We start from the raw sequence: 18,684 nt of genomic DNA, 5'->3' as shown, positions 1-18,684 counted from the left end.
GCCATTGAATGTCTCACTGCATGACTGGTAAAGTTACATCAGCCCAGTGTGAGATGCTCCACCCAGAGGGAGGAGCCAAGCATCCCTACCTGCATAAAATCAGCATTTTTGGGACACCAGGGCAGCCCCTTCACTTGATTCCCAGAGAGCAGCTTCTCTGCTGGATCCCCAGAGGAAGACCAGGCCCAACTACTCCATCACAGACCTTCAGAGAAAACTCCACCCTTCTACAGATCCCTGCTCCAGCAGCATTTCATCTGCCACTCCAGAGGAACAGCCACCATTTAACTGGACTGTTACCAACACCCTGACTCCTCAGGGTGCCAGCTTTTTGACTCTATCATTAGTTTTGGTTGTACTAATTACTTTTTTTTTAATTTAGGTTTTTTTTTTCTAGTAAAAAACTTATTCCCATTCCCATATCTTTGCCTGAAAGCCTTTTAATTTTGAAATTGTGGCAATTTGGAGGGAGAGGGTTTACTTTTTCCATTTCACAGGAAGCTCTTGCCTTCCTTCGCAGACTCCTATCTTTTCAAACCAAGACACCTTTGCTTTCTTAGCTGTCCAGTAACAACTCGGCTCAGCAATTGTCAATTTAGACATCTATTGCTCTTCTATAAAGACTTGCTTCCATCTCTAGTCCGTTCTCAGGTTCTACATTCAGAGAGCTTTCTGCCAAGCACACATACATGCGAAAATTCCTTGTCAAACAATCTTTTCCAACACTCTGGAGAAGTTTACAGCCCGGATGGCCAAGGGTGTTCAGCCCTACCTGTCGGCGTCGCCGAGGCGCAGGGCCGTGCCGCGCTGCAGCGTCTCCCGCACCGTGGCCATGCCTTCGGGCAGCCGGTTCAGGCGCCGCGTGTACAGCCCCAGCCCGCCGTCCGTCAGGTACCTGACAACGAAACGCCGTGCTCAGTATGGCAATAAAACATTCATGTATCACAGCAGTCTCCCCGTTTTTAAGTTAAGGATGTTACACGGAATTACAAGCAAGCAAAACGTCATTCTTGGTTATACTGGCGGTGTCCTCCGCTGTATTCTCCACTACACCTTGCATGTTCTCTCATCACTAAGACTTGAATTTCAACATAAATGTGATAAACGATACTTAAAGAAAACCTAACTTTCATTAAGGATACCTATATGGAAGTAATTTAATATTTGTGAGTGCTGTCATTAATGATCCCTTCTTGCCCAAAATATACATGGTTTGTACCACCCTCAGTTTTTCTGCATGGGCACAATCAAAATTTCAAAACTTTTACAAGCGCAAAAATCACATCGACTTAATCCCTAGATTTTGTCAATGAACAATATACCTAAAGTATTCCACAACTTACAGAAATCACCATGGATGAAAACTTTTTTGCAGCCTTCTTTTGGTTCCTACACTCTACTCAGGCTACAACTGTGACCTAGAGACACTTGCATTTAAAAATTACTATTTACTATTACTATTCTTAGGCATTAATAAGTACAAAGTGTACATACGACACTTCAGAAATTGCTAAGATAGCACATTTCTTACCTTCTGGTTTAGACAAATGAAAAATTAATGTTCAATTGAACATGTTGGGCAATGGCACGGAGCGAGCCCTGTGTTACTACCATTAGTTAATCAGCTCACGTAGGCGTACGTGAGCAGCACTGACAGCTGAGTGAACACACTGTGAAGATTTTCACACACCTGAGGCTGAAACAGCTCCAACAACCCGTTTCCAGCACACTGCTGGATAAGCACCATACCCCACAGAGACAGGAGCTGACAGCACTGTATCTCCCCAATCCCTTAGCCACTCTTAGCAAATCGACAGCAGACCACAGAATAATATCCAGATACTCAGGACACCTTCCTGTGGCTTAAGACAGCACAAAGCTTTCTCCCTCACCCACAGCAGGAAAGAAGAGATGCTCCGATGCTCCGAGCTGCAGGCAGCAGTGTCTCTGCTGGTGAGACCTCACTGTGCACATGTGCTTTACCCAGTCCAAATCTGATTCCTACATTTATAAAAATGGGATGGCGAGCAGTTGGGAAGCCTTGCCCAATCTGATGATTAGCATTGCAGTTCAGTGTATAAATCTGTACAGAGCCTTCCCAGCAGCAAGCCAGGAATCTCTGTAGAGTCTAACAAAGAGGTTGCCAAGCTCATCAAGTCAGACACAGGAGTATTCCCCATTCAGCAAATTTGTGGGGATTCTCCCAACTCACAAACAAAGACTGTAAAAAGCACGAGGAGCAGTTGCAGGTAGCAGGTAGAACTTGCCTTAGGTTTGGCATTCTAACTTGTGTTTGACAGTTTATAAATATTTTATAATGGAAGAATATGCTTTTTTCTTCAGCTACTAAACAAAGGAGAAGAAGAGAAAAATGGAACTTCAGACCATAGTGTTACACAAACATGCAAAGAGTATGTTGCAAAAACATCTAATGTACATGCACTAATTGGTTTACTGCAGCTACTTGCCTGCACACGAAACAAGTTTCTGTATGAATACTCTTTGCACGTGTGCTGGAAAACGCAGCTTCTGGCTTCGCTGTCAGAATCCTGGCATATTGGTTCTTTGATAAAATAAGATCTGTTACAGCTGAAATAGATTCCTTTTCATACCTATCACTCAGAATATGTGGAAATAAATGTCGTACTCTTAAGAGTTAGCCATGCTGAAATCAATGCCTTTTCAGCAGCATATTTCATCTTCTACACAGAAGCCCAGCAAGCTAAAAGATTAGAATAACACTGCAGTAGCTCAAATTGAAAACTGGTTTCAGGCACTGATAAATCTCACATGAACCAATGAAAGATTGATGGCTTTAGCACTTCTGAGAGCTAGATCATTACATTTTTCTAAACAAGTCCATGTGAAAAAGCACAGCCATAAACAATGACTTTTACCCCCATACCAATAAGACAAGTTTCTTACATGCCAGAACAACACAGGATAGACTTCTGTATTTTGAAACAGGCTTGTGTAATCACAGTTTGAAAGCTTTATATCTTTGTTTTATTTCACACAATATCCTATACCCAGGAATGCTTAATTCAGAAAAGATGCCAAAACCAATGATGCCTGGAGTCCTGCATGCAACAGCAAGGTGAAGGAAGAAGGAAAGGCTCTAGCCTCTAAAGTCTGTGGAGAAGAACACATTTAAAATAAATACACTTCTAAATACATGAAAAAACACTCGTAATTATCCATTGGTTAGTTCAGAGGAGATTCAAAGCTACTGGTGCCACAAACCTCCAGCCATTGCTTTCATTTGTTTTCTCACCATCCCTTCAAACTTCAACTGTCTTGGCTTTAAGAAATTATCTTGCCATTATGAATACATGATTATTGCTGCAGATTTTTGCTTTATGGGAAAGAAGAATATAATGAAGGCACATTTTCCTAAAGAAAATCTTCCAGTGTTTTACTCAGGGGGAAACAAGACCAAGGAAATATTATCCTGTATATAACTGTAACAGTACTCAGAGTTACTGGAATTTATTGTCCTATCACATCCACACAATGTGGAACCCAAGAATATTGGCTTCTCCTCTACAATGACATACTGCAGTTCAAACAACTGTACTAAGCCTAAGTGTGATTTATCTGACTTTTCATATTAAAAATCATTACAAAATTTACACTAAAAGCCTTGCTAGCTTCATGACTGGTAAGAATTCTGCAAGCACATTCAGTGAAAAACAAACAGGACTTAGAAGTATTCTTTTACCTGCCCCAAAATAAGGAGAAGTTTAAATATATTATGTAGGGGAAAGCACAGTATCCAGACTCTTTGATAGAGATAGGTAAATTGTACAAATAATTTAATCTCACAGATGCTTTATGAATGGTACCAACAGCCAGAGACGAATGACTGCCTTAAATGAAGCTCAATATAATAATATTTAATAAATGGACAGTGAAACAGTGATGAGGTTGGTTAAAAGAACTTTGATCTTTCCAGGAATTAATGTACAAATACTCATCACTATAGCTTTGCTCTTCCATCAGCAAGGAAGAAAAAAAAAAAAACCAACCAAATTTCTGTCAATATGAAAAGACTCAGGTTAAACAAGAGCAGTATTATGCATTTCTAACATACAATTAGGACTTCTAGCTCACTTTCTAGGTGACACTTTTTTCATATTAGAAAGTGGCTCTCTGCCCTGCATTACAGGCATAAAGTAATTTGCTTTGGACAACCTGGACCTTTAAACTTCTCTTTTCTTTAGCCAAATACACCCTTTCTGTGCCTCTCAAATTTTGAGTGCAGTAACAAGCCCTTCCAAGTGTAATATTTTTAGGGTATTTCTGATGCTGAAGTGATTTATTCCCCTTTCCTGAAAGGCACACTGAGGAAACAGGAATGGGTCATGCCAAGGATCAGCAAAATCCAGTGGTCTGAATCACTTGACTCCTGTCTGCACTCCCTACTCACTGACAGATGCAGCCAGCCAACACCACACTTACTCTTATGGTCTGACAACTCTACCACTTCATATATATTCATTTCACTCCTTTATGCATGAATATGAATTTTCCAAGTTTGAAAATAGATAGTCAAGGGAAAAACATTATTTAAAGATGAGGAAGGGAAGGAGCAGCAGGTAAATCAGCAACACACAACAGACCAGGCAAGCCTACCCTGACCTGCTCTGGATCCTGTAGCTCCATAATCCAAATCCCACAAGCAGAACAGCAATCTGCCTGGAACGGGACCTGACTCTGGCAGCTCGGGTGCTCCTGCCTTCCTCTTGGTGCTTTGGATTACAGGCTGGTGTGGAAAAAGCTCCCCAGGCGTCTCCTGCGCAGAGGACTTGCCCAGCAACCCAAAAGCTTTAAACTTGAAGAAACAAAAAGCTTGAGGGAATTATTTCACATATCAATATCAGCTTTGACACGAGGAAATGTTCTCTTGTTGATGTAGCAGTAACACTGTTCTCCTTAATGCTTTCCTTTAAATCTCCGTTTTCACTAGGCTTCATCTGTCTCATCATTAAAGTCAATTAAACAAGATCAAGAGGCTTAACGAGCATTGAGTATCAAAGAACAACTCTGACTTTGCCAGTGCTAAAAACCCACAGCAGTGAATTCCCCAGTGCTGTTTCTGAAATATGCTGAATGGGATCAAAACCATCCTGTTATTGCAACTATGAATATGTCCTAAATCTGACTTAAAAGGAAATGCTACCCTAACAGCTGGATGATGACAACTGCAAATTTCTCAGTTTAGTATCAATTTGATCTGCATTTTTCATCATAACACTGGCATTAGACCATATGGGCTTTTCCCATGTTTTTAAACCCCAAAGTCTTTCCAATCACTATTCTTGCCTGACTTGAATCAGTACTTGGTAAGCACTTGATCTCTCTAGCCAAAGGGTTGGACACAGACACTGTCTACAAGCCTGTGGTTGGTTTAAATTCCATCACTGATCCCTATGAATCTCAATAAGAACAGGATTAGGTCCTGAGGTTGCAGGTAGGGACTCTCCAATACAATGCCTAAATCCCTAATATTAGACCAAATATTACACTTCATATTCACAGAAAGGCAAACCTATTGCTTAATTAATAAAATTGAATTTATATTTAAGGTAGCCTATAATTTATAAATTAATAGACTTTTACCCATAATCAGTAACTATTTATAATTAACAAACTAATGAATGAACTATGAATTGTTTTGCAGATGCTTAACCCAAACATGAGTAAGACCTGAAAAAATTGCTTGCAGACTCAAAAATCCTAATCACTGCTGGAAAGGAGGAGATACCTGTTCTACCAACAGGTAACACAGGAAAAATGAAAATATGCAAAACTTAGTAAGTATATATTAGTTTCATAGTTCATTTAGAGAAACCTCTCACGTGTAAATCACTAATAGCATAAATAGTGCTGCTTAGTCAATCTAGAAGCAAAACAAGTTAATCTCATTAACTACTTAATGCTCAGACCTTTTTCCATGATAAAAAAAAAATAAATCTGCAGAAATAAGTGGCTTCTGTGAAATCAATATTCTTCTGTCTGGAGATTTATTAAAGCTGCCTGGCACATAAGTCATTCAGCAGCCATCAAATAACAATTTTTGGGCACCACTATCCAAGGCTAACTTTTTTTCTATGTCTTCTTATCTTCAAGCAGTCTGCAGGCAAGGAATTTGAAGGACAGTGCAGCCTGTAAGGGAGCTGGGTGGCTGCTGCTCCTCCACATCCATCCCCACATCCAGAACAACAGCTTCCAACAGAGCTTTTGAAGAAACCTGTTTTGTGGAATGAGCAGTCTTAGATACACATAGACAAAGAGAAGCTGTCAATTCTTAAAAAATTATTAGACTGAAAGGAAGTGTCTCTGATATGGCTGCAGCCACTCCTGTTGCAGAGGGAAGTCTCCAGGGCGTGATCCTCTCTCTTTCCAGCACTCACTCCATTTGTCACCAAGGGCACCTTCACCACAAATTCACCTGCACCTCAAGGAGGAGCCCTGCTCCACCACGGCTTTTAAAGCTCCTTTTAAAATCTAGTCAGCCCAGACAGACTGGGCTGGAGTCAGACTGGAAAACACTCAAGAGCTCAATCCTTTCAGGTGTGCAAATGCCACTCTGGACCCCCAGAAACACAGGTGGAAGCTCACACCCACCAAGCACCACCACCACCAGGCTGCCAGCAGCTGAAGGCCCACCAGAACCAGGCAGCTGCTCAACGGGGCTTTGCACGTGCCAATTTTGATTTCAATGCCTGAATTCTTACTCAGAGTCCATTTCAATGAAAATCGTAGAACTAAGCTACAGAATAAGTGATCCATTTTTCACCACCCTCTTCAATTCTGTTCAGGAGAGAAATGACCTGTGACCAAACAGGATTAAGAAGAGGGTGCAGCTTCTCCAGAGGCTCTCAGCAGCATCAGCAGCAGAGCAAGAGTAACTCCACAGCAGCTTTGGATTATTCCCTCCTACCCACTCTTTCCCTGCAGATGATCCACACCGACACAGTGTGAATGACTGCATCCCCCTCTACTGGCTAGCCCCAGACTGGGACCCTATTTTGTCCCTTAAAAGCTGTCCCTTCACTCAAATTACAACAATCTGTTGGCACTGATGTAGCAGTTCAAACACTGCTGAGGTGTTTCTCACAGAAAAAAAGCCCAAAATGGGATAACTGCCATTAAAGGGTATTTTGGTAATTGTTAACAGTAGGTCAGTGTGTTAAAGTAAGCAAAGATACAAAACACCACAACTATTGCATTCATTTCATTGATTAACACTACACATGACCTAACATGGGTATTTTACCATTATACTGAAAAAAAAAGCTGATGTATAAGGTTATAACTCAAAGGCCTAAGTTGTCTTCCTATGCTAAATCACACTGCAAGAAAGGTTCTATGAGAGTGTGATCTGAAATATCACTTGAGATAAATGATAAACACTGTCTTATTGATGAAGCTGACACAAGAACTACTCCTGAAGTGAATGCAATATTTAAGAATACTTAAAACAAGATACAAAACTCATAACATTGAATATACTTGTGCAATATCATACTCACGTCTCCTGCAAAGAACTGCAAGTACAGTTCTTGGAATAAGAATACTATCTTTATTTAAACATCTGCCATAATTTTTTCTCTTCATTTTTACAGCACCAAGTCATCTTTGATTTTAAATCCAAACTCAGTTGCAACCTTGTTTGCTATAAAGTCAGAAGTTAATGTTTCCTTATTCCTTTTCATGAAAGTCAAACTTTTGAGTTTGCTTGCCTGACCCCTTCATTACTGGTGTTAATTATCCATTTACCATATATAGATACTATTCTGCAATGTTGAAAAGATCACAATATAGAAATAGTCAGCTCTAGCAAGATGAAAGCAGTTCAAATAAACACTCTGCTCAAACACAGAAGAAAAATAAAATAAACCTCCTAATGAGTCTTAGTCATGTTGAAGTGCTAGAGCCATAAAAGGAATGCAGTTTCACCCATCCACTGCATTTAGATGAAAACTTATCACTAAAACCATATCATTTAAAGAGCAGTGTCCAGTAAATCACTGATGCCCTGTAACCCAAAGTGTACAGAAAAAATACAGTGGTAATAACTATGGAAAGAAATAGGTCAGAAAAGCCTAGAGACAGAGCATTGAAGCAATGCACAGGTTACCCAGATTCTCACTCAGCCCAAGACTAGATCAGGCACCCCTGATTTCCAGCTAGCCACAAGTTACCTGGAGCAGGAACCACTCCTGCTGCAGACAGCCTAGAAGGAAAGGGTTTCTCTCACTTGCTGTTACCAACAACAAATTCTCATTAGCAGCAAACTGCAGAGTCCTCCTCCTGTGAAGCCTCAGCCCTACAGGTCTGTTATACCACCTGTAACCCTGATCTAAAGAAAATGCATCACTATCTGACTTTTAAATACAACAAAACCAAGGAACAGTTGCAAGAATCCTACAAATACCAACTACACTTAACACTTCAACATTCAGTGAAATCAGTGCTCAATTTCAGCTCTTTTTTTGCCTCCCAACAGATGTAATTCCTAAATGTAAGCCTACTTCAGAACTCTATTTCAATGATGGTTGTGGTCCATGAAAGGCACAGTGCTTCTGGGTGAGTTTGAGATCTGAGCAGAAGCAGGGGCAAAGTCTGAGTCCCCAGCCCAAAGTGGCCTGCTCTCCCTTTTAGCATCCTTCATGCATGTTCCAAATTCAACAGCTTCCAGTGCTTGTAAAACAATCCCCAGGGAGCATAAAGGTTTGAATAAACAAGAAGCAATCATAACCCTATGAGGATTGTACATGCAAACACATTAAGAGGCTGTGGAAACAGAGATGTGGAATGGGAATATATCACCACCAAACCATCAAATATGGGGAGATTAATAAAATAGTAAAAGGTATGCCTCCAACAATAATCACTGCACCCACAGAGGTGGCTGCAAAGATCATTTTAGCACAGTGCCCCAGTCACTGTTAGAACATAGCTGGAACAGCAATGCTTCTGCAAAAAATTACTTTGACAAAGGTGTGTTTGCAGACCCAAAGCCATTTCCTGAGAAAACTTGTGACCAGTACTAATCAGTATATTCACGCTGTTAATTCTGCATTGAAAGCTGCACACTTAAAATAATGAAAACAGGGACAAAGGGTTAATCAAATTAAAAGAAAATAATTAAAAATTACTTTTTTTTTTGACCAAAAGCCCTGTTGCTGCATTCCAATAAGAGATATAAAGGAAATTAACTCAACATCTCATTAGAGAAAACTGGGGCTAAGGAGAAAAAAAACCCAAACAAGTAAGAATATGTATGTTAGTAGCTAGAGGGAGACTGAAGTGGACAAAAACCTTCTGAATAAATGCAAAAGATCCATGAGAATTAACATCCCCACCTGGGACCATCTTTGGGGTAGAGAGGGGAGGCAATTCTGGGCTCTGAGGTGCCACCTTCCAATGAGGCTCTGGGCCTCCAGCTCAGCCAGCCACCAAAAGGAGTTTGGGGGCTCACTCCCCAGCTCACGCAAATCCTGCTCCTGTTGCTTCATCACTGGGTTATGTTTTAGACCCTGCAAAAAGGCAACTTCTTACCTTTGATCCACCCCCTGGAGACTTTCTTAGTATAAGAGCTGTTCTCTGTCCCTTTGGCAAAAATTCTCTTCCTTAACCCTAAGAAAGCAATCCCGGTGTCTGCCAGAGCTCTGCTTGAGCAGACTCATTAAGGGAGGCCAAACGAAGCTTCCCATGACCCAGTACATTTCAGAGAAAGCACCAGGATCACAGGGCTAAACTAGTTTTTCTTGGCTATTGGATTTATTTTGGCTGTAACAAATATTTTGGCTTCCTTCCCTATCAGTTTGCCAATGAAAACACAGATCCAAGGTTTTCAGACTCGGGGATTGTAGCAATTCTGAAAAATGACAAAGTGAAACACATACCAGCTAATAAAGAGCTATTCATGCTCTAAATACCCTCTTGTGCTGCTCTGCACAGAGTGTAGCTCAGCTTCTGGAAATGTTGAGCCTGTTTGCCCTACCATTGATCTTGGTGATTTGCTCTGCAGCAAGTCGCACAGATCCTTTCTTTACAAGCAACCTTTCTGATTTCTAAGCAATTTATTATTCCTCTCTCACGAAAACACAATGCCATCCTATTTTTTCTTACTATTTGAATTAAACAGACACTGGGGAATATAGCTTATATAGAAAAGGCTACAGAACATCTGTTCACACTGGAAATGGCAACCCAGTGTCATTAGGGGTCACCAAAGGTAACAACCTTACCTTTTTATCCTTCTCCATTAATACTGGAATGCTGTTATTGCAATTTAATACTGCAATATTCCCTTATCAAGGAATCCATTCACATGATTATCCCCTATAGACTGCAACCCCAGGCTTGTGGGCTGCTTGTAGCAACGCTCCCTCCAAATGCCCACGAGTGCAGCAAGTAGAGGAACCCCAAACTGCCCATCTCCAAACCCTGTCCACAAGCTGGAAATGGAGCTGCATCTTTGCAACAATGGATTTACCTACAATACCAATTATGTCCTTAGAAATTAGTGAACGACTCCAACAGTGCTGTATGAATTGACAAATCAAATCACACTATTTAAAAAAACAGACTTTTGTAGCTCAAGGCAAAAGACGTGGAAAAGAAAAACTTACCTGTACACACTTCTAGTCCTAATTATTATAAATTGAGATCTCGTTTATCAGTATGTGGCTACTACATGAGTAAAAAGTTAAAAGTATCTCACTCCTTTAAAAAATAGTGGGGGAAATAAGAGTCAGATACTCAGTTAAAGATGCCCCAGCACTCAGGGCCAGGAGTGAGGTAGGGTGCAGTATATGACTCTTCTGCTATGTTAACCATTCTGAATATATAACTCACTGCTTTGGTGACAGAAGTACCAACTGGCAAAACCATTTTCTCACCCAGAATCTAAACACCACTCTTGTATTTTCAGACTTTGGAGACTCCCAGTTTTTACCCTGCAGGATGACCAGACACAGAAAAGGAAATGATATACAGAGATAAGCGAAGGCACAGATTTCTCTGGCCAAATCATTCATGAATTTGTCAGCTTTTCTATTCTTTCCTTTTCCTCAACCTGGAATTCTGAATTTTGTACACTAAGTAAAGGTCTGCAAAGACTGGGGCTCCTCTCTGAGTAGCAGGAGGCTGAGCTGACACAGTTCTGCCAGGGGTAATTCTCAAATACCACTCAAGGTATTTTATGGAAACCACAGTGCTACTTAGAATTTACTTTCCTCACTTCCAGACCAAACCTACAGCCACAAATTTAAATAGAATTCACAGTCCAGAGGAAAAGCAGTAACTGTTCCTACAATAAACATTACAAAATCCAGGTGTAAGTTGATTTATATGAAGAAAACACAAGGTGCTTTAGTGATTTGATGCATTAGTAATGCAGCAACAGCTACTGGTGTTTTATCTGAAACAGAATTTCACATTGATTCATGCATCAGCTACTTTACTATATGTTTCCCTAATGAAGCATATAAAGAAGGTGTCTGACTTCTCAAAAAGTGTGAAAATATCGAAATATTCATAACAGACAGATTTAATGGAGGCTTCCAGACGGTGCAACTGAACCGGTTAAGTTAATGACAAAGCAGCAGCTGGATTCCAGTAAGAGATATAATGTCTTTCAAAAAAGCCAACGCCACTAGAAATGTCACTAATAAAAAAAAGTTACATAAAAGCAAAGGATGCAAGATGGTCAGACAGGACTGCCACAAAAAAAATCCAAACCAAACCAACAAACAAACAAAAACCCAAACCCATAGAAACAAAAAACAAAAAAAAAAAAAAACCCCCCACTAAACCAAACAAAAAACCAAACCAAAACAAACAAACAAAAAACAAAAAAAAAAACCAAAGCACCAAACTATTTAAATCTGAAAGATCATTTTTCACATCAATCCAATGCTAATGTAATTGAGCTAAGCAAAAATTACTTTTATAGTAGAAACTGGAAGTAGACTAATTGAAAACTGACTTTGGAGCAAAAAACGAATGCGTTTTCCACTCAAGGCAGAGATAAAATACTGATGTAAAACCTTGTTAATAAATGTCTATTAGCTCATATTTCTGCACACTGACTTGTTCTTTAGACGTTTTCCAGCATGTACTACTGTTTTACCTAACAGAGATGCAAACTCATTTCCTTCCAGCAAACTAGCCCGTCAAAACTGAGGCTGCAAGAGTTCAGCTAAGTACAAAACGTGCCTCACTCCCTCCATCTCGTGGGCACGAATGAATGTTGCAACCACTGCGACTCTTGACTCTGGAAAATGTTTAATCACACGCCAGAACATCTTCACATCTAGGGATACTTTCTTCACGGGTGCTTAAAAACTTGAATTTTGTTTAAATGCCTCTGTAATAATGAGCTGTCTCTCCAAAGGCCTGTTAAAGTGAGTAGAATACCTTTGGTGTTGGCTTTTATTTCTCAAATAAAAGAAATACAGGCCTGTAAACGGAACGGAAGATGTTAACTCACCCGCTGGTGATGTCGTCAGCCCTGATGTTCTTGCCCAGCACATCGCCGTCGCTCATGTAGCCGGTGGCGTCCATGGCGATGCCTTCCAGGTCGATGTCGTCGCCGGCCTTGTCGGCGATGTCGACGTGGCAGACGCTGCCGCCGCGCGTGGCCAGCTGCCGCCGCAGCGGCGCCGAGTAGAGGTAGCGCGCGGTGCCCGGCTCGGCGCTGACGAAGCGGCTGGCGTTGCCCCGCGGCGGGTAACCGCTGCCCGTGGAGGGCGCGTCGCCCGCCTGCAGCCGCGGGCTGGACTGGCCCAGCCGCCAGGACAGCGGCGTCGGCCGCCCCGTCAGGCTGAGGATGCTGCGCCCGCTGATCTCCGTGGTGACGTTTGTGTCAAACGTGGTCTCCAGTGTGCTAGAAGGGAGAGATGCGGGTAAAATCCCTTAGGGTTTTAGCTTTTATGTGTTTCAAATCCTGTACTAACCCTGAACTCCATATAGAGCGTTAGTTGACCGTCTTCGCATTTTGGTCAGACAAAACGATCCCTCTAGGCCTGAAATTCAAAGACACCTCACTGCCCCAGGCCCCAAAAAGTATAGACAAAAGTGAATTGAGCGGGAGCAAACTGGGCGTATATGACTTCATTACCTGAAGCTGTAGTTGGAGAATTAACTGCCAATATGTAAATGAACCCAACTTAAAACTGTCTGAAAAACTCGTGGCCATCGTCCATCTTGGGTGTAGCCTCTGGAAGGCTTCTGACAGCCCAAGGGGTGCCTGTTTGAAGGCCTTTATTAAATACCCACTTTATTCCCTTAATCTTGTCTAGCCTTTTTTCCAGGTGGCCACCCCAAGGCATCAGACGCACCGGATCAAATGTGGCTCTTATATGGAACATGTGTGAGATTTCAGGTGCTTCCAAGGCTCTGAATGCTCACCAAGTTACTAACTGTACATAACAGCGCTAACAACTGACTGCTGCAGCACTCGGGGAGATCCTTTCTTTTCAATTTTCAGGTCCTTCCACCATATTTGCAAAGAGACTTGATGGCACCCAGGCCATCAAGTGCTCTACATACATGGCAGAAGATTTAAGCAGGACTTTTTAACGGATTATCCATAGTATCGAAGTGTAACTTTCTCATCTTCAAGCACACAAAACTCCATTACACTGTGGTTTTGCCACTCTAGGCAGGGGAGTGGGATAAAATAAGGTGACTAAAGGAAAATCTGCTAAAGTTCTATTTTTCTGACATATTTCCTTTTATTGTCTGCATTCATGATAATTTTAACTCTGAGAGGAGTCCAGCACCAAATGAAATCTATTTCTCTACCATCAAAAGAAGTAAGTGAAAAAGGTAAGAAGAAAGGCCATTTTTTTCCTTCAGAATATACTTTGTATATTAACAAATCAATAATGAGCTATGAACTCATGCTTTGAAGATGCTTTGAAGATGTTCAAACCCAAACCAGAAAAAACAATGACTCATATATTCACAGGTTACGTATATTTTTTAAAATATTGGTACTATTTATCTATTACATCCTAAAAATGGGACTGCACTATGAGTTTTCAGGTGATCTGTACAGATTGCAAGACTACACCCTAAATACTCATAGCTGAATTGCAGTGAATTTGTTTGAGGCTAATCCATAGGTGCAACTTCTCTTACCCACATGAGCTCCTCTTTTCCTTTCCTGCTCAACTTAGTGACACTTTTTTTTTTTTTTTTTGTGGATATTAGTAAAAATAAACAGCCTTATAACATTCCCTATGTTACATATAAGCAAAAATCTCTATATTCTCGGGCTATAGTAATCAAACCATAAAGAGCTGTCACATTAATTGAAATTTGCAGAGAAATCAGCTTTGGGAGCTCATCTTTGCAATCTCTGCTTCAGTTTTAGATACAAAGCCAAAACACTAAGTGTTGCCCTGATAAACTCATGTAGGGCTGGGGTACATAAGGCACCAAGCATTAGGTAGGACCCCAAGTTCATTAGGGGCCAAACAGCCTATTCTCCAAATCTTCCTGTTTAACACTGCAAAGATCTAACTCTCATAATGTTTAAACGTAATAGCAATCTTTGTTTATTTACAGTATATTTTAAATATTGCTGAAGATTTCCATAGGCTGCTTTACAAAGAAAAAGCAGTTACATTCAATGGATGACTAACAATACTAGAAGAACTTGTTTGTCCAAAGTTTGGTCAGGAATTTAAGTTATGCATTTGATAATGTGGGTCAAGCACAGTTCACCTCTTATTTAAACAAAATATTACACATACAGGGAGAGAGGTGTAATGCACTGAAGTTACTCAACAGCAAGATGAAACATTTTAAACTGTAACTTATATTCAAACATCACCTCACACATTTAACAAGAAGTGATTTTTCTTGACCTTTGAGTCAATACACACCCCATCCCATCAATTCCTCTTCATACATCTCAATAACCAGCAGACATTATTCAAATTCTGTGCATTAAAGACAAAAATTACAAGATCAGTATCTTCCACTGTCAGTGTTAATCACTTTTCTAAGGATACAGCCCAGCTAGGTGTAAGAGGTGTAAAGTAAAAGCAGAATTCACAGAGTGACTAGGTTGGAAGAGATCTTCAAGATCATTGAGTCCAACCCATGCCCCAACACCTCAACTAAACCATGTCACCTAGTGCCACATCCAGTCTCTTTTTAAACACATCCAGGAATGGTAACTCCACCACCTCCCTGGGCAGACCATTCCAGTACTTTATCACCGTTTCTGTAAAAAACTTTTTCCTAATATCCAACCTGTATTTCCCCTGATGCAGCTTAAGACCGTGTCCTCTCATTCTGTCAGCTGCTGCTTGGAGAAAGAGACCAACCCCACCTGACTACAACCACCTTTCAGGGAGCTGTAGAGAGTGGTTTCCATTTTGTTAGGAACCCTTTACCAGAGGTGCCTTTACCTGTGGGTGACCTGGGTTCCCCGCAGGCTGGACATGGTTTCCTCCAGGTTCTGCCGAAGGTCAGCGATGTTCTTCACCGTTCGCAGCCGCCGCGTCTCCGGATCCTCTCCTGCAGGGAAAAAGCCATGAGTAAGGACCAGGCAAGGAACAGCACAGAACTGAGCTGCTGCCTATGCCTGACACAAATGCACTTTTTTCTGACTTTCTAAGCTGGTTAGGATTGAGATTCCATTCTGCTCGGCAGGCACCTGCTGTCATCACATCCTGACCAAAATGAGCCCTGCAGAGTTACCCTCATTGCACAGGCTGCCTTTGAGATGTTGCTGACCCAGTTTAAATTCTGGTTAACTTTCAACCTCATTAGAATATTCACTCCATCAATACCACCCTTTCCATCTCATATATTGGCACAATTAACATTAACCTGACACAGGCAATTTCTCCAATCCTGTGTTTTCACTAGATCTTCTTTGTCCTACAATAATACCTTTCCATAAACGATGCTGACTGGGTGGCTGCTCCATGCTGAGTGATGTTTCAGGTAAAATAACAAAAGGTTTTGCTTGTCAACATAACACAGTTAACTGTTCCGAAAATGTGCTACATGACACAAAGTTGGGGGATTACTTAGTTTTCATGGCATTTAGAAATCCTGTTATTTAAATACTTTGTTCTAAAACACATTCATGTCCTGCTCCTTAAAAGTAGAGTTTATGTACACAAAAAATAAAGTCCTCCTACTATGTCAGCATAATTTCATTTTATCAAATTAATAATTTAATTAGTGCTTCAGCATAATTTATTCACATGCTCTCAGCTGTCAATTCAGAAATGTTTTGGTTGCTACCTCAGCTGAGAGTTATAGAGTTAAATCCTCTAAGAGGCTAAAGAGAAGTGAATTTCCAGTAATGCTGGCCTATTCTTTGTAAGCTGAAAGCTGGAACAGTAAACCTCCAAAAAACTGTCACAAAGCTTCTGTTGGGCACAGAAGGAAATTATTTCATTCTAAAGGGTTTACAACACATGACTAAAGAAAATATTACAGTAAATGTAAAACTTTTCACATTTTGTATCAGCCTTCTCTGTACAAGTGTACATTTTTGAGCTGCCAGGATGCTGGGCACCCACACAATTGCTAGTTTAGATGAATATCTATATATTACACACATCAGAGGTGTGAAAAAACAGATAAAAAAAGCTTTTGTCGGGACTTTGTATATTCTCTGCTTTAAATTTCAGGTTTCTAAAAGATGCCAGGTTGGTGGCACAGAAAAACTCACTCACACACTGTTGCCTAGAAAGCAGCAGTGCTACAAACTACTGACCAAAGTGCTTAGTGCCCATGTGAGCATTTTTCTTTTAATCAGTCTCTAGTCTCTGGGAAATCATCTCCCTGAGTTACAATTCACTTAAGCCAGAGGGTCAAACAATTATGGTCTGGCTGGACTGAAAACATCCACCCAACAAGACTGATTACTTTAGCCAGTGGGTCTCTGGGACAGAAAACATTTTCTATACTCATGGATCAACAAATTTTTGTAGTAAAAACCATAAAATATTTATAGGCCTTTAGCTTAACAAAGGTCACAGTGCTCTTTTACAGATCATTTCTCTCATAGATGTGAAAGCAAATGGTAGATAACTTCTTAGGAAAACACACAGGAGACAAACTAAAGCAATTTCTACTGAGATCACTCTTATGCCTAAATTATTACCAAATTTTTACTTAAATGACATTCCACTGCTTAAATCAAAGGCATACTTTGAAGACAGTTATCAGATCGTTGTCTCCTACAGCTTAATTCTGAAATCACATGCTCCTCATGAGCAGGCAGCATCCTTAAACAATTCTGCTTCCAGTTTTCCCTACTTATGGTCTCTTTTGTTTTATACGTGTTTTTAAATTAACAGCATCAATAACTGCTATGCAGAGAGAGAAGATATCTGTGCCTTATTTCTTCATTCATTTGGGCTGAGGGAGTATTTTGTTTAGTTTGCTCTGTTTCCCCCAAGGCCCCTCCATGGATGCTGCTGTCTGGTCTGGTTGTGCACAGCTGGTGTTTGCATCTCCCTTGTTTGAGTTTGTCAGCTGTCTTCCGCCTCTGGATCCCAAAACTTACATATTCTAGTTGAGTAATAGTTTGTACTTACATAACATCTGTCATTAAAGACTGAAGACCTTTTGTGGTCTAGAAGTTCTTCTCAGTTTGCAGGCTGAAATACAACCAGCCCAGCCAATATGATGATTAAGAGGTAATGCTGAAAAAGTTGAAGCAGCTGGACACTGTTTCTTACTTGCAACTCTCATATTTAAATATGAACTCAAAAATGTTCTCAGGGATTTTATCCCTTGTGCCTTTTATCTGCCTTTTAAGTACCTAATCCACCTATGTATAAATTGTACACACAGATGTGTTCCCTTAAGGCATTCCTGCAGCCCTTTTCCTCACCAGTAACTCTGCCTCTCACCTTTCCCATCAGCACACAGGTAGCATTGATAGAATATGCAATGCAGTAGGAAATGAATCTCACAGTGAAACTTTTAGCCACATCACTTTTCCAAGGAGGGCATTTGGTTTCAAACCCCACATTCAACTGGGGGACACCAAGACTAAGCAGATGGAAAAAACCTGAGAGATTCTACAGATGAGATATCCTGCAATAGACTGTAAGCAAAGTCATAGATACTGCTGAAACGGGGACAGGAGGAGATCAGATTCTGACTTTTAAAACACATTTTAGATCACATTAATAGAATGTAGTCTATTCTAACAGAATATGGTTACAGAAAATTGTTTTGGTTATAATGGTAAACTTGATTTTTTTTTTCTAACTAGCATATACTTCTTACAGTAGCAGGAATTCTAGATAAATATACCAGGTACTTTCTAATTTAGACTGCTCATATTCTAGCCACAACCAGCTTCAGCTTCTGTATGCTGGACACAATAGAGTGTAGTTGGATTTCAGTGCCCTACTGCTGCATAGGCTGTTTCTCAAACTGATCAGATTCATGGGAGTGATATTAAGATTCCCCCAAACCAAAACATCAAGGAAATGAACAGAGTCTGTTCTGTAAGCTCCGAAATGAAGTTTTTAAAACTGAACAATGCATATAAAATGCTTGAGAATGCTTAGGATCCTTATAGTAGTTTAATCCTAAAAGATGCTGCACATCTCATTAAGCAGGCAGAATTCCTGGTGATTTCAAAAAATTTGGGGAGCACATTTGTGGTGAACT

At 40.5% G+C, this 18,684-nt stretch overlaps 1 protein-coding gene across 6 annotated transcripts in view; it reads right to left on the bottom strand.

Annotated features, from left to right (window-relative positions):
- Window positions 1–18,684, bottom strand: part of NAV2 (neuron navigator 2) — a 377,851-nt gene that overhangs the window by 82,241 nt on the left and 276,926 nt on the right. For all 6 annotated transcript variants that reach the window (XM_030273481.4, XM_072929489.1, XM_030273473.4 and 3 more), the window contains 3 exons: window positions 15,444–15,552; window positions 12,509–12,904; window positions 773–895 (listed from right to left, as the gene is read on the bottom strand). In XM_030273481.4, the coding sequence (XP_030129341.4) occupies window positions 773–895; window positions 12,509–12,904; window positions 15,444–15,552 (628 nt within the window). The remainder of the gene's footprint in view (window positions 1–772; window positions 896–12,508; window positions 12,905–15,443; window positions 15,553–18,684) is intronic.

This window comes from Taeniopygia guttata, chromosome 5 (assembly GCF_048771995.1).
Source record: "Taeniopygia guttata chromosome 5, bTaeGut7.mat, whole genome shotgun sequence".
Classification (NCBI taxonomy): domain Eukaryota; kingdom Metazoa; phylum Chordata; class Aves; order Passeriformes; family Estrildidae; genus Taeniopygia; species Taeniopygia guttata.
This window is presented reverse-complemented; position numbering and strand designations above follow the sequence as displayed.